Consider the following 17,072-nt stretch of genomic DNA (forward strand, 5'->3'; position numbering starts at 1 on the left):
AGAGAAGTCTTACAGAAACGGTCCTATCATATGTAAATGGTCTTAAAAAATAAGTTCCGTCCATTTTCGGTTCTGTAAAAACACAATCTGAAAAAATTTGAGTTTTCAAAAAGACAAAGTAGCATGTACTGTATGAATAGCTGTTTTGAACAAGTTCTCAATATACTGTAGGTAATGGAACCACTATCACCTTGTACTTTTAAGTTTGATATTGTGTGTAAATCTACAATTATTCTCCAGTCTGTTTTTAATGTTGCATTCTTGTGAACTGATACATTGTTATGTTTTACATTTCATTGTATTACATTTTCATTCTGTAGTATCTAAACGGGAAATGTTTTACGCTCTTATAGTAAAAAATACAAGAAGAGAAGATGGAGAAACATGTAGGTGACATTAAATATTGAAAGCAGTAACTGAAATGTTTTTCATAATCTTACCTGACAGTCTCTGAATTGTGAAGCACCCTTCTTTTGTCCACAAAATGAATTGTATTGTTGTATTGCTCGTCCATTTGCATCCCTCCATTTGTTTCTTCTTCATTTATGAATTGATCCACTAAGAGCATTTTGAGATGACCTATAGGTAAGAGAGATTAAAAAAATAAAATAAACCAAGATTGTGCAAACACTTGTTTGATTTGCTTTATGTAAATTTTTGTTTACATGTCAAACTCGGAATATGTGAGGTTTTACGGTAATTGTGATTGAATGATGCGTAGTTTTGGATGACTTCGGTTTAGTCACGCCTCTTTGGACCCTCATTCAGACAGTGAGACAGAGACTAGTAAACGCAAGGCATCTAATTCTGTTGAGGTTGCTTTTGTTTTGTTTTTTTTACCGACTCTTTTCTTTGGCTCGTGCACATTTGCTAACGGTGAGTGATGCTGAGATTCTGTTTGAAATGTTACATCCAAAGTGACTTGTTATTACGAAAGTGAAAGAAAGGGCACTTTTGCGTGTTCGTGAGTTATTCAAGAGATTAAATGAATAACAACGAGAGATGTTCGCTGTTTAAAATCTGTTAGACGTCAAATGTAAATGCTAAACATTGATCAATTTCTCTTTTGGAAGTCTGACTTTAATCTGTCGCATCTTTATTCGTTCATCGGCATCGTTCTGCTCTTTTGTTATACTTTTTTTGTGATATGTAACTTTCAAGGATTCGGATGTGAGATATTGTAGAAAGTTTGAGCAAATGAGTGAAATAAAGTGGTTTAATGAATGCATTTGGAGTCGAGTTGGTGAAGGGAGGGGTCAAAGCGCAGCTTGTCGCAGTAAACACTACTAGTAAACATGTGCCACGATTCTAGGAAATATACAGGAAAAATGTGTTTTATGTTAAGAATGTGTTTTGGTGGGATGCTCATAATATTGCAGTTGACACCAGATGACAGTGAAAAACAGATCCTCTATGGAGAAGTGCGCTGCTTCTCAGTTTTGCTGTGCCAGGACAAATTACAATGCAACTGTGTTCTTTATTGCTTTGATGTAGCGCTACAAAAAGTGTCTCAGTGTTGGGTTGCTGACTTAATCTTCAACAACATTGTACAGTAGCATGAAGTAGACGTGACCTTTGACAACTCTTCCATCTTACATAGTAAAAATGCTCCATAGAAAATGTACACAGTAAATAATGTTAAATTAACAACTTGATTAATGAATGGATTTATAAGACATATAAAGCTGTATTTTTTTAACATAACTTGCTTTTCCATTTTGTAAAATTATTATTATTGTTGTTGTTGTTATTTTTACCCAAAAGGAAATTTATTGCAAAAGTAGACATTGGCTTGACTGATGTATTTGGTTGCTGTTTTTTTCTAGGCCTACGCATTTCTATGTTTTCTATCTAATGAGGACTTAATCTTTAATCGTTTTATTTGTTATTTTGCAATTTGACAATCTCAGCCTGCAGTGACTTGTATTATGTTGGATGGTTTTCAAAAAAAAAGAAAAAAAGAATGACGCTTTTTTTTTTTTACTCGCTGGAAAACAAATTCCAAATTAGTGAATCATATGGGTTTGGAACGAATATGAGTTCTGTTACCTTCAAGTCATGTCAGAAAGATAGTATTTACAGGTTGAACACTGGTCAGTGGGCTACCACAAAGCTGGCGAGTGGGTAAACTTGAGATTTTTTTGGGCTCGCAGTGGAGGCGTGTCAGCTAGAAAATACAGACACAGTGAATCTGTATTGATGGTACAATTGTTGAAATTATTATAATAATATCTCTGAGTTGTAATAATTCAGTACAACTCAGAGGACACACGTATGTTTTAATGTAATTAAAGACATTTGGATAGCTATCTGATCATCTGTTTATGTAAACCAGCACAATATGTTGCAGTACAAACTCAAGACAATGACAAAGCCCATAGTCAATAAGGAAAAGGATAATGGCAAATTATGTTAATTGTTTCTAGAGAAAGCATCTTGAAGTTTTGATCTGTCAGAAAATACAATGGAGATGTAAATTAGGTTTCAGCGCCTCTTGACATAATAGATTTGGCCTTTTCTACTCTACCAGTCATATATTTAAAGATCTATTTTGCAAGCTATGAGACTATGGAGGAGTTGGATGCTGATATAGAAATAAAAATAATAAACATAATGTTGGGATGAATATGCATAAAAAAAAGCTTATTATGTTGTATTTCTATACTGTATTGTTGGAAACCCATCTGTCCTGGGAGGAGGAAACTACCCTACCAGCTTTGATTAGCTGTTGTGTCCTTTCTTCCATTTTTTTTATTTTTATTTTCCTGCTCTCCCTTGTCCCAAGGCCTATTGGAAATTTGGATTATGTTTTCAAAATATCACAGTCATAATCTGATATTTCAAACATGATTTCCACCCTTCCGAAAAAGTAAGCTTTCCCGTTTTCCATCATGCACTCTCAGGAAAAACAGGTACAAAAGCTGTCAGCTGTCATTTTAGGTACTAAAATGTAGACTTTAGGTACTGATATGTACCTTTAAGGTACCAATATGGACTGTTAAGGTACAAAGCTGTGCCTTTTGAAAAGGTACCGCCCCAGTGACAGCCTTTGGACTTTTTTTCTAAAAGTGTGTAATCTGCATTTCTAAATAATCATGTCAGCTTGTATCAGCTTGTTGTTTTTGTGGTTAGACCTGAATATGTTCACAGATGTATTTGTGCACAAGTTCAGTAATGGCATTTTGTCAGGCCAGGTTTAGTTTATGTTGGGCAAGTGAATTTCAATGTAGTGTAACTTCATTTAGATTTAAGACCATTAAAGGAATAGATCACCTAAATATTAAACCATTTACTCACTCTCATGTCGTCACGAACCTGTATGACGTTTTCATGCAAGGAAATATTTACTTGATTTCAAGAAGTATCATTTGTCTTTCTGTTTAGTGCATAAACAATGGAGATGTGTTGAGCTTGCTGTGTTTGAAGAGGTCAAATGCATATGTCTGTTGCACATACTGTAGCTTTACAAAAACAGGAAATTACATGTTGCTGTAACTGTTATTGCTGAAGTATATACTGCACGGAGAAAGGACATTCCTGAATGGTAGAGACTAAATGTAAAAATGTATGACTCAGTTATTGATTAAAAAAGACCCTTCTCTTAGAATCATGGAGAAGTTCTGTTTATTCTCTCATTCATGCTTGATTCAAACTTATTGAGGCTGTAACAGTAGGGTCTGAGTCAGAGCTGTCCTTGCACTCTGAATCTGTGGGCTGGATTCAATAGTGTGCCGTCACTGTGTGTAGAAACATCTTTTGATGAGAATGTAGGCATCTGGACCTGGCTGAGGTCATTTTGGGCACATTATTTCATTTCCTGCAGGCTGTGATGCATACAAACTCTTAATTATATTCATCCATCAGTTTATATCCATTTAGCATGTTGTCCTCGGGGAAAACATGGGCAAGAGTGGGCATGTTATTGGACGAATGCAGCTGACGTTGGCGTGTACTGTGCTGGTGTGATAATGATTGTTGTTGATTCCATTAAGTGGTGTAGTTTTGTTAAGTGTTTCTCTCAACTCGCATTTTGTTGGAAACGTACATTCATTGGGTCGTTAAAAGGCAATAAAAGCAGTGCTGCTCACTTCCTGTGAACTTTACAAACTGAACCTCTTCAGGTGCTTTCGGCCCTTGAGTGCAAACAAACAGATGATTGTAACCCATGCAACATTCCCACCTCCAGACTCGTCATGCAGATGGAGAGCGTTTCGATTCCCTTTATCTCTCCATCACTGCTGTATTTATACTCGCCAACTTCACGGAAGCTTCGCCCAGCACAGCAACACAGGCTACAGGTGGAGTGCAGGAGGGGGAGGAGGTTGATGCGACCAAGGTCGCCCCATTTCCTCGTTGAAGAACAAGTAGCGCTTGTACCCAAGCACACTGTTGCTGGTGAGTAGCCCGGTCATGTCAAGGGCAGAGATGAGATTCATTTCAGAGCTGCTTGTTAGTACACTTGCTAGATTAGGTGCAGATTAGTAAATCAGCAGTTACATACTGTACATAGCTGTCTGCTGATGACGCCCACTTGTAGTCTTTCTGCTGGAGTTGTTTATCCTACCGGCCAGGTTGGAGGGAATATCATAAAGATTCTGTGTACGTATAGACAGAATTTGTTTATGGTCTTTGCATGCTTCATTTATTTTGTACTTTTTGTATGCTTCATGTAAAGAGTATGCTGAAAATTTGACTTGAAAGCTCTAGAATGTCACCCAGCAAACAGGAAACATTTCTATATTTTTGTTTAGAAAAAATAAAACGGAATGTTTTGAACATTCAGGGAACATTAACTGGAAACGTTAGCAAAACGTACTTGAAACATATATTTTTGGCTGGTGGCATGAACATGTAGAAGTGTAAGCTTGTGATCATATCTATGTTTATAGTTGTTGTGGGCAGTACTTGAGACTGTTTCATTGTTGTTGCCTTGACATATGTTTCCTGTTAGGTGATGCAAATGTACATGTTCTGGCCCTGCTGCATGTTTTATTCCCTGTTTTTATGAGTATGCAGCTTGTGGTATTATTTTAAGTCCTTATTGACATCAAGGCATAACTTGAAATCACATTTAGTCTACAAAAACCTGTTCTGTTGTGCTATTGCATACTAGCATGGCATAGTTTAGGATCCCTGCTCACAAAATTGCTTCGTCCTCCTGTTGTGGATGGTTCATGCCAGATAGAGTTATTTGCCTATGCAGGCAGATTTTTCAACACGGACTCTGGTTAGAGGTGGAGTTGATGGAAAATAACAGTAAATTCCATATCTGACCTTAGTGCGGTCTATGTGCTCATCCTGAGGTCATGTCTTCTCCTGTTGACCTTTGTCTAAAAGCTGTTGTTTGGTTTTAGACTTGTTTGAAATGATGGACAAATTGTCTCTCTGTGTACGGCATACTAAACAGATTTTTGCAGACTAAAAGATTTTTGTAAGGCTAATACTACGAACAAAAATACATTGTTTTAACCACTGCACAAGTGCAACTTCAATGGAAACATCCAGTTTTAAATATTGTTACTTTTGATAAGAAACAAAGTCTCATCTTTCAAATTATGTCATTTTTTTCAGGAAATTAAAACAATAAAATCTGTTTTGGCGCTCTTTGATGTGGCATAACAGACCACTTGTATAAACCCTTCCTCCTTAAAGGTCCCGTTCTTCGTGATCCCATGTTTTAAACTTTAGTTAGTGTGTAATGTTGTTGTTAGAGTATAAATAGTATCTGTAAAATTCTAAAGCTCAAAGTTCAATGCCAAGCGAGATATTTTATTTAACAGAATTCGCCTACAAAAAAAACGACCCGTTTGGACTACATCCCTCTAGTTCCTGCAGTAATGACGTCACTAAAACAGTTTTTTGACTAACCTCTGCCCACATGAATACACAAAAAGGGGGCGTGGTCTTGTTGCGCTCCGACGGAGAAGAGGAAGAGCTGCGTTTGTGTTTGTGTTTGTCGCCATGTCGTCGAAATGCTGTTATTTTCATCTCGGAGTCCAATCACCTTTGTTTGGGCTTCCCAGGGACGCTGTACTTAGAGATCAACGGTTACATGATGGTTACAATGGTTATTATGTTTAACTTGGTTCCCGAAAATTATAATCCACATGTTAAACTATGTGCAGCACATTTTGCTGAGGACACCTTCCTCAATCTCAATCAGTTTAATGCCGGATTCGCACAAAGATTATTCCTGAAAGATGGAGCAGTTCCCTCTTTGTCTGGAGAAGGCGTTGTTTATGGACTACAACCGGTAAGTGTATTTTATTATTTAAGTTGGTGCGTTTAACAGTTTCTGTAACTTATTACATAATGGGCAACGCTGTTTAGCTTTGTTAACTAGATGTTAGGGCTGTGCAAAAAAATCGAATGTGATTTTCATGCGCATCTCGTCAGTAAAAATGCTCCTGTGATTATAAGTACATCTCCAGCACATGCTCCTGCCCACTTGCTTCTTAAAACTACTCCAAAACTAGTAGTGATGTGTCGTTCGTTTTTTGAACGAATCTTTTAGGTGAACGAATCGTTCTCGTTCACGTAATCCACTGACTCGTACTTCTCGTTCAGTGAAGTTCCTCCCTTCACAGCAGCGCGGAGCTATATGCAGCGCATGCGCAGCTCAGTGAACCGGGTAACAACCATTTCATCCTGTCAAAGAATTACTCAACCTCGAGCCAATAGCCTTCGAGTATGAGATGTGACAGAGTATGTGATTTGTTGAATGTAGTGAACGAATACGCCCTTAATGAACGAGTTTCATACAGTCTATTGTCTGAACTAGATCTGGAGATTTTATCGTTCGTGAACGAAATGACTGAACTGATACACGTCGTTCGTGAATGAGTTGAATGAGCTGATACATGTCGTTCGTGAACGAAATGACTGAACTGATACACATGTCGTTCGTGAATGAGTTGAATGAGCTGATACATGTCGTTCGTGAATGAAATGACTGAACTGATACACATGTCGTTCGTGAATGAGTTGAATGAGCTGATACATGTCGTTCGTGAATGAAATGACTGAACTGATACACATGTCGTTCGTGAATGAGTTGAATGAGCTGATACATGTCGTTCGTGAATGAAATGACTGAACTGATACACATGTCGTTCGTGAATGAGTTGAATGAGCTGATACATGTCATTCGTGAATGAAATGACTGAACTGATACACATGTCGTTCGTGAATGAGTTGAATGAGCTGATACATGTCGTTCGTGAATGAAATGACATAGCTTATCTCGTTCGTGAACGAAATGAACGAGAGTAAACAGGGTTAGTCTGCCATTTAGCATGTCAATCTCGCAAAAATGCAAAGCGCAGTTAAGTACTGTACTGTGCACATACGCTTGTTTTGATATTTAGCAACTCCACGTTTAATCCCCGATTTATGAATGTGAATATATAATATACAAACTGTCTGACCAAACAATTAAAATGCTAATTAGGCAAGAAAACCTTGTGCTTTGTTCATCTGAAAAACTTAATTAGACTTTATATATTGAATGTGATTATACAGACATTTTAATAAAGCCAGATCAGTTTTTGTAACAAGTGAATACGTTCGTTGACTTAAGACAACACATAATACACTCTTTTTTTGCCATCTGCTGGCTTATTTTGTGTAATACGAAGAAATGGTCACTGAACGAATCAGTGAACGATTCTGAACGAATCATTTTGGTGAACGAACTGAAAATGAACGAATCTCTAAAATGAATCATAATTTCCACCACTAAAAACTAGCCCAATCGCGTTTCCAGGAGGGCAGCGTGCGCTCAGCTGCTGTCGAATCACAACACAGGAACCGCTGGCACAATCAGAACTCGTCACGTATTTCTGAAGGAGGACCTTTATAGAACAAGGAAGTCATCAGCCCGTTTTTATGGCAGTGAAGACAACGGTATACAGATAGGTGAATTGTGTGAAAAATACTGTTTTTTTTTTACACGCGATACATGAACACATGTTATATTGCACACTGTAAACACAATCAAAGCTTCAAAAAAGCACGAAAAACGGGACCTTTAATACTAGTTTTAGCGCAAAATAAAAATGAATGAACATATCATGCCTCATGTAATCGCTCAATCTGTGTTTCAACCTTAGAAAGATGGCAACAAATCTTGTAAACAAAATGTCAAGTAGCATTTCATTTACCTCAGGCAGGTCATTAGCGAATAGTTGTAGCGAATTCATGCATTTTTGTAAGATAAATATCCATATTTCAAACGTAATAAACACTTTTTTTCTCACTTCTGCTGACTGTGGGGAACCGAAGATGTGAACGTGATTGTTGTAGCTCGTCAGCCCTGCCCCTGCGTGGTTAGTGACGAGCGCGGAGAGAGAACAGAACAAAACAAAATGCTGGTCATGAATTAGAAGCACAAAACGAGGATTTGTAAAGAAAAACATCTGAAGATTTCGAAATAAGCCAAGAGGACACTGGTTTTCCTTTGCTAAAGTAAGGAAACTTGTTTCCTTTGCTCCTACCTTTTTCCAGATGCGTGCTCGACACATACACCTTCTGCATCCCAGTCAGCAGATGTTAGAAAAATAGTGTTTATTACATTTGAAATCTGGATATCTATCATACAAAAACACATGGATTTGCTACAGGAGGGCTTTATTCACCCCCCTGAGCCATGTGAGGGACGTTTTATTACAGATGCACACACTTTATTTCACATCTTCTGAACTACTGACAACAAACACCCGCCTACCCCACTGAAGGTAGGACAGCCTATCGTAGTCCTCGAGGAATGTGATTGTATGAACGTTATTTGGTCTTACGCCTTCCACAGATGATAGAAATGTATATAAATTAATTTAGACCACTTAGCTTAGTGATTACTATCAACTACTATAGAATACCCAAGACATGTCAATTGTCATTAAAAAAGAAATTAAATGCTCAAAATGGCCACACTATTGAAGGAAGCCCTGCCTTCTGAGTTAAAGAGCCAATCGCTAATCGGTAAAGTCATCGCATCACTGCAGCTGCCAAATGTAATTAATGAAATTACATTTGGAGGGGCAAAGGTTAAAAATCACTGCTGAGGAGCCAACAGATATCATGGTACAGTGACTGTAATACACTGCTGTTGTAATATGTACTGTCAATATATGTTGTAAATGTTTGGCAAATTCATATATTGTGGTATTTATATGGTGTTAAAATACCAGGAAAAAAACATGATCATACCATGGTACTTTTTTTTGTATGTTATAGAAGTTTCTTCCTCTTGATGAGATGAACAATTCTATGTCCTTTTTTGCTGATGTGTAGGTAGAACAGAAGCAAATGTTCCTCCATGCATCAGTACCTCAGCAAACAATCAGCGCTGTATAATTGGCACTGGCTTTCAAACACTCACTGGCCTCATTTTCTGTTTATGGGGCATTCTGAGCCTGACAGCAGAAAGCTATAATTGCAGTGATGTAATCCAAGGTACAAAGGGGCCCTTTCTCATTTCGCATCTCTCAGAGGGAACAGTTGGCAGTGTGTTGCCATGGCAGAGCCACCTGGGAGTGTCCGGAAAGCCGCTTTGCCACTTCTTGGGTGCGATTTGAAATAATCAAATAATTATTTAATATGCTTTATTGCACATAAGGAACATCTTTTGTGGTCATCCCGCTCTTGTTATGATTTGTGTGGGCTGTAATGGCCCTGAGGAGGGCAGTGAGAATGGGGGAGAGTTCGCGATTATGCATTCGGTGCCATTTCCTGCTGTGATTATTAGCGATGCTTGATCCTTCGTGGCCCGTTCATGTTAACATGCAGTGCTCCAGTGCCCAGTGCATCACTTAACAGATTCTGCAACCAAGTCCTGCTCGACAAGGGGGATTGAACCTCTAGTGGCTTAACCAAATGCTCTGCCGACAGGGCAAGTTTTGTAATCTTCCCAGACAGTGGGGGATCAGTCAGATAATGCTAAGAAAGGCTAAACATGTATTGCAGCATCAACAGTGAATGATCCCATTACTGTCTCAAATGGGAGCCGCAGCCTGCGGCCGCTGGAGGCTTGTGTTTCAGTGCTGGAGGTCATCAAGGATGCTGAAAGACAAAGTCAAAGGGTACAGTTGACATTCAGTTTGTTAAAAGTTGTTTATGAATAATATACTGTATGAATAGTTAACATCTGTAGTAGGTGTATTTAAAATGAATATGCAAGTGAGAGCTGCAGCAGAGCTTGGATACAGAATGTTATTATTTAGAACAAAAACAGGCTTCATGTCTCATGTTTCAGGAGTAAAGTAACTAGGCCTAATTGCTGATCTGAGTTATCCAGAATTTGGTAGTGGCTCCCTGAGGATGTGGTGCATCCACTACTGTGTACACTAGATATATTGAGTTACTTGAGATCTCTATCAGTGTCACAGGCCAGATTATCTGAGGAATTGTATTATTATTATTATTATTATTATGTGCTGTTGTTTCACAGCAGTGGAAAATTCTCCAAAGGATGGGTATCAGGTGTCTTTTATTATGATGAGTGCCACATCTTCTCAGTTGAGTGCTGTTTGTAAATGTGTATTATGAACATTTTAGATCTATATTACATGATCAAAAGATTAATCGGATGATATACTGATTTACTGATGAGACAAAATTGAATATCAATATATTTGCTGAGAAAAGTCACCAAATAAATCTTTTTATAATTTTTTTTTTAATTCTAGTATAATTAGGGCTGTCACAATATCAGATTTTCTCTGCACGATTATCATGGCCAAAATAATTAAGTAACAATTAAATGCCATCAGTCACAGTGCTCTTAAACTTCTCTTTGTGCTATCACAATGAATCACACTATATGTGAGTAATATATGTAGGAAGTCAGAGACAAAAATAACCCATTGACACTACCTGCAGACTATTTCTACACAATCTAAAAAATCCCCACACTGACAAGATCCCTTTTTTTTTTCAATGTGGGTAGTGTCTTGTTTTTGCCGGTCGTCTTGTCTGACATGATTTGGTGTAGCAGTAGAAGCTACACACTGCATAGTTGTGGTCTTTTTTTTCTGTTTTATGATAGTGGCAATCAGCGTTACGTTTTAGCACAGACATCTATTATGCTGGAGTATCAACCAGGTTGTTGCTGGCTCTGAATTATTTACAACACTACTGTATGTGTGGTTTTAACATGACATCGATGACATTTTTAATATTATGGATCTCATCATAACTGCAGGTGTATTAACACATCAGTGGTCTGCATTCCATTTTGCAATAACGTTTGTCAAACGTTTTTTTTTTTTTCGTTTATGAACGCATCCAGACAAAGGTCATGCTTTTTATTTTAAGGAAATGCTGCTAGAGAACCTATTTCAGTCCTAAAAGCTCAAGTTCCTCACCGTTTCTGTCTTTCCAGTATCCTTTGAGTGTCCCACCATCAGCATGTCCTCAGACGCATCTTCTCCTGTGAAGTCCACCACCCCTCCTCTGTCCCCGCTGTCCCCAGTCTCTCCAGTTTCCCCCAGCTCTCTGCGTCTGCCCGCCTGCCGCCACAGAGACCACTCACCCTCCCCCATGAGGGGCTACCTGATTCCCAGCCCCCTGCCCACCCGCCGCAACCGCACCTGCTCAGCGTGAGTACAGTCACAACCATCCACTCTTGTCCCCAATTCATTTCATTTCTTCATGTGTTTGTGTGTGTGTGTGCGTGTGTGTGTGTGTGTGTGTGTGTAGATCGATATTTCAATGTGACATGATCCAGAAATCATTCTGATATGCTATTTTGGTACTAAAGTAATATTCTTATTTGTATCAGTGTGAACAACTTTGCTGTTTAATAATTTTGTGAAAACTATATTACATTACCATTCCAAATTTTGGGTTCAGTAAGATTAAAAAAAGAGAAATAAATACTTTTATTTAGCAAGGATGCATTAAATTGAGCAAAAGAGACCATACAGCCATTTATAATGTAACAAAAGATTTGCATTTCATATCAATGCTGCTCTGCAAAAAAAACGAAACAAATTGATGATAAGAACCATTATTACTCATTGAGCACAGATGGTAATTGATAATATTAGAGCACCAAATCATCATTCAATATAGATTTTTGAAGAATCATGTAACAGAAAAGACTGGAGTAATGATGCTGAAAATTCAACTATGCATCACAGGAATGAATTATATATTTAAATAAATGCCACTTCTTTTAAATTGTAATAATATTTCACATTATTAATGTAGCCTTGTTGAGCATAAGGCATGTTTTAAAAACATTTTGAAAACACGTTTATTCTTCAAACATTCAAACACTTTTTAGATTGTGACCTAAGAGTATGTTTCTGTGAACTTCACCCATATATGGATTGTTGAATAATGCTTTGTCCTCTCTACCACTACAGTGCAGCGCGTGCAGCTGAGGGGCCGGTCTTCACTGGGGTCTGCAAGTGCTTTTCACGTTCCAAAGGGCATGGTTTCATCAGGCCATCAGATGGAGGCAATGACATCTATGTGCACATATCTGAGTGCGTTCACTGGGCAAACATCTTGAACTTTCAACAAGATTTCATGCTCCTATATCAAAGCCAACACACATTCCACAATAATCCCAATTAACACAGAATCACATGTATCAACTATACCTTTATTATCAGTGGAGCAGATGCAAGGACAAATCATTATTAATATGCATTCCTTATCCTAGATCATAAATGATAGTGCTCCTAGTCTATTTATTGATGGGTTTGAACTGTTCATGAAGGAGGGGCTTCTGGGAATAGAAACTTGTGGAGTGTGTGTATATGTGTGAAAGGTTCTGGGCTCAGTTAAACACTTGAACATGAGAGATAAGAGTCTCATGTTCAAGTGTAGACTTGGCTTCTCTCAGATCAAGTGTGTTTGACCAGTGGAAAAATAGATAGACTTGCCAACTGCACTCTTTTCAAACATTCAGAACATCTGAATGAAACAGAGAAACACAGACACAGGTATTCCTATCATTATGGGGATATTCCATAGACATAATGGTTTTTATACTGTACAAACTGTATTTTCTATCCCCTAACCCTACCCCTCTTTCTGCATTTTTAGATTTTCAAAACACTTTTTGTGTGATTTAGAAACTTGTTTCTTCATGGTGACCTAAAAATGTCCCCAAACTGTCATAATGTACTGTTATTATTGTGCTTGGTGGGGATTCCCATAATAACGTGAATACCATGTGGCCTTGGTTATGGCAACAGGAAAGTAATTTTAGGGGAAAAAAAGAAAAAGAAACACCCCACACCCCCCTCAAACGGCTCATTCTAACACGCCCCCACGTCTACGTCACTATGTGGGAAGATTTGCATAACGCCGCCCAAATGTTCACACAAAGAAAGAAGGCATACCTTTTATTATCATTGTAGTATTGTTGTTGTGGCTGCCGCCGCCAGTGTCATATAGACGCTGTGTGTTTGGCTGTGAAAGTGAAACTGCTTTGTTTGGCCTTCCAAAAGAGCACAATATCCGCTTCGTCATGCCTGGAGCTGATCTGTGCTGGTCACTGAGGAAATACATCAACTTCGTGCATTGGATCGCCGGATCGGCTTTCATCGTGGCTGAAGCGGAGTCCAGCCCGGGGTCGTCACATGTGGTTGCCGCAACCCCCGGCCGCTCCTTCGTCAAATCCGCCGGCCGCGCCTTTCTCTGCTCACTCAAGCCGGCCTCCGCCACTCTAGGCCATGGCTCACTCTTGGTCATGGCTCACTCTTGGCCTCTTGCCTCCGCTCACTCTAGGCCGTGGCTCACTCTTGGCCTCTTGCCTCCGCTCACTCTAGGCCGCTGCTCACTCTTGGCCTCTTGCCTCCGCTCACTCTAGGCCATGGCTCACTCTTGGCCTCTTGCCTCCGCTCACTCTAGGCCATGGCTCACTCTTGGCCTCTTGCCTCCGCTCACTCTAGGCCGTGGCTCACTCTTGGCCTCTTGCCTCCGCTCACTCTAGGCCGCGGCTCACTCTTGGCCTCTTGCCTCCGCTCACTCTAGGCCGCTGCTCACTCTTGGCCTCTTGCCTCCGCTCACTCTAGGCCGCAGATCACTCTTGGCCTCTTGCCTCCGCTCACTCTAGGCCGCTGCTCACTCTTGGCCTCCGCTCACTCTAGGCCGCGGCTCACTCTTGGCCTCTTGCCTCTGCTCACTCTAGGCCGCTGCTCACTCTTGGCCTCTTGCCTCCACTCACTCTAGGCCGCGGCTCACTCTTGGCCTCTTGCCTCCGCTCACTCTAGGCCACGGCTCACTCTTGGCCTCCGCTCACTCTAGGCCGCTGCTCACTCTTGGCCTCCGTTCACTCTAGGCCGCGGCTCACTCTTGGCCTCTTGCCTCTGCTCACTCTAGGCCGCTGCTCACTCTTGGCCTCTTGCCTCCGCTCACTCTAGGCCGCTGCTCACTCTTGGCCTCTTGCCTCCGCTCACTCTAGGCCGCTGCTCACTCTTGGCCTCTTGCCTCCGCTCACTCTAGGCCGTGGCTCACTCTTGGCCTCTTGCCTCCGCTCACTCTAGGCCGCTGCTCACTCTTGGCCTCTTGCCTCCGCTCACTCTAGGCCGCGGCTCACTCTTGGCCTCTTGCCTCTGCTCACTCTAGGCCGCTGCTCACTCTAGGCCGCTGCTCACTCTTGGCCTCTTGCCTCTGCTCACTCTAGGCCGCTGCTCACTCTTGGCCTCTTGCCTCCGCTCACTCTAGGCCGCGGCTCACTCTTGGCCTCTTGCCTCCGCTCACTCTAGGCCGCTGCTCACTCTTGGCCTCTTGCCTCCGCTCACTCTAGGCCGCGGCTCACTTTTGGCCTCTTGCCTCCGTTCACTCAAGGCCACGGTGTGTGATGCTGTTTCGTTGAGAAAGCAAAACGACTTTGTTTGGCCTTCCAAAAGAGGACACGACTAGAAATCATGTTTATATCACGTTTCTAATAGGTTTTATGTTTATGTCTCATCGCTCCGGCCAAACAGGGCATCACAATATGTTAAGGGGTGTAACATTTCCATCTCACGCTTGAGGTATTCGGCCAATCACAACACACTGGATAACTGGCCAATCAGAGCACACCTCACATTTCAGAACGATGAGCTTTGTACAAATCGATGCGTTTGAGAAGGCAGGACATAGAGGAGAAACAATAATGCTCAGCATGTGGAAAATAATGTTTTTTTTTTACCTTAAACCACATAAACACATTTCATTACACCAAATACACAAAATAATGTTCTTTTTAGCAACATAGTATGAGCCCTTTAAGCAGATGTTTTCATGCCATTTTTGATTAAGAATGTATTATTATAATAAATATCTGTATACAATAACACTTTTAAACACCTTTGTCTAAATCCAACAAGCAAACATATTTAATGTTTTGCTGATGATCTCCATTCCTCCCACAGCATCGAGGGTGAATACGTGCCGGTTGAAGGAGATGAAGTTAGCTACAAGATCTGCTCTATTCCACCCAAAAATGAGAAGATCCAGGCCGTGGAGGTGACCATCACTCATTTAGCGCCAGGCACGAAGCATGAGACCTGGTCTGGAAGGGTGCTTAAATAATGAGATGCTCTCTAACTCTGAACTGTGTGATAGTTATGTCAAAATGGGTTTCTGTTCCTTTTCTGGTGGTTTGGGGTGGTGGGAAAGGGTCTTGACTGAATGAATGCCTTTAAGTGCTATGTGGCATGATGCCACAATTCCAAGAAAAAAAATATAAAAAAAAGTATTTTTTCCCCCCTTCTTTCTTTGGTCTCAGGAAGGGAGTATGTCTTAAATTCTCTATTATTGGGTTTGTGGTTAATAATGTGGAATGAACAACAGTTATACTAACCCTAACCATTATTGTTTGATTTGAATGCTCTTAAGAACTGACTGCACACTCCTAATAAGCCTTAACGCATATCGAAATCGCTAACATTTGTGGATTTGCTTCTTCACTGAAAAAAATGTCTCCGTGTCTACATTGTCAAAATATATCATTTCTAAGTGCATGTGTTTTTTGGTCATTTTGCTTCTAAGACATTCAAGAACAACAAAAGATGAATCAAAATGTCAGATTTATTTTATAACTTCCTCAGACAACATTTAGGTTTTAGGTAGAAATTACATCAATATTTCTTTCTAATCATACTACACAACTGTAAACATATGCAGTTTCTTTTTTTATTTTTTTATAATTGTTAGTATGTTTCATTAATAAACATTTTTCAATTAAATACTGACTTGATACTGCAGAGTACAGACAGACACAGCTTTCACGTCTCGGGTCGCTGCGGGTACACAACATTAAATGTGAATGAATTACATTTCTATATTACACTAACATATGAGACACACTATCACAAAAGAATAAGACCGTTAGAGAGGGTGAGATTTTGCACATATTAATATTTGATGCGTAAATGACAGCTACAGTTAAGTACATAATGCGGTTTAAGTGTTTAAAAAGGAAAAGATGATTAAAACAAACCAAGCTGAAGGGATGTGTACTCGGTCAGTTCAGAGCAACTGGAAGAGGAGAATCACCCCTAAGATCATAAACGTTTACAGGTTGTGATAACCATTAAGTGAAGGTGACTTGTATTTGTTGTCCAGCACAACAATATACCTTTTCTTACACGTCCTGTAATGAGAAACATGAGGGGATCATGTTCACCTGAGCGGAGGATGGACACTAAGCCAAGTGGCCTCAAGCTTGTGCTTTTCAAACGTTCTTCCTGACACATTTCTATTGTTATTGTCAGGTGGACATTTGGCTGTGATAAAACTGATTTATGGCGATGTAAATTCTGTAGGACCCTACTGTTACCACACCAGGTTGTGCTTTAAATGTTTTGTGCTGGCAACATTACGTTCATACACCTCACCGGGATTCAACAAGAGACTTTGTGTGACAGTAATGACAATGGCTCTTTATGACTGAGCAATGAACCTGCTTGAAGGGTTTTACTCATTCAGGGTATAGAGGCTCTACAGTTCTCTGCACTTTCACTTCTTCCAGCTTTCCATTGGCTCTCTCTAGCGCCTCAGGATGCAATCAAGCCAACACTGCTTCTACTATTTAGCTTCCACACATGCTTTTAATTCACAGAGGATCG

The 17,072-nt window shown here is 40.0% G+C and overlaps 1 protein-coding gene across 2 annotated transcripts; it reads left to right on the plus strand.

Moving 5' to 3' along the window:
• Nucleotides 1–13: 13 nt before the first annotated feature.
• carhsp1 (calcium regulated heat stable protein 1) lies at nucleotides 14–15,965 on the plus strand. 2 transcript variants are annotated; one of them, XM_059558009.1, is made up of 4 exons: nucleotides 14–876; nucleotides 11,381–11,597; nucleotides 12,369–12,491; nucleotides 15,375–15,965. In XM_059558009.1, exons 2-4 carry the CDS (start codon nucleotides 11,407–11,409, stop codon nucleotides 15,532–15,534), a joined length of 474 nt encoding a protein of 157 aa, XP_059413992.1. In that variant the 5' UTR covers nucleotides 14–876; nucleotides 11,381–11,406; the 3' UTR covers nucleotides 15,535–15,965. The 2 variants fall into 2 exon arrangements, with proteins under 2 accessions (XP_059413992.1, XP_059413991.1); XM_059558008.1 differs by lacking the exon at nucleotides 14–876 and adding an exon at nucleotides 4,179–4,395.
• Nucleotides 15,966–17,072: the final 1,107 nt, after the last annotated feature.

The sequence above is a fragment of the Carassius carassius genome, chromosome 9, assembly GCF_963082965.1.
Source record: "Carassius carassius chromosome 9, fCarCar2.1, whole genome shotgun sequence".
Taxonomy (NCBI): Eukaryota; Metazoa; Chordata; class Actinopteri; order Cypriniformes; family Cyprinidae; genus Carassius; species Carassius carassius.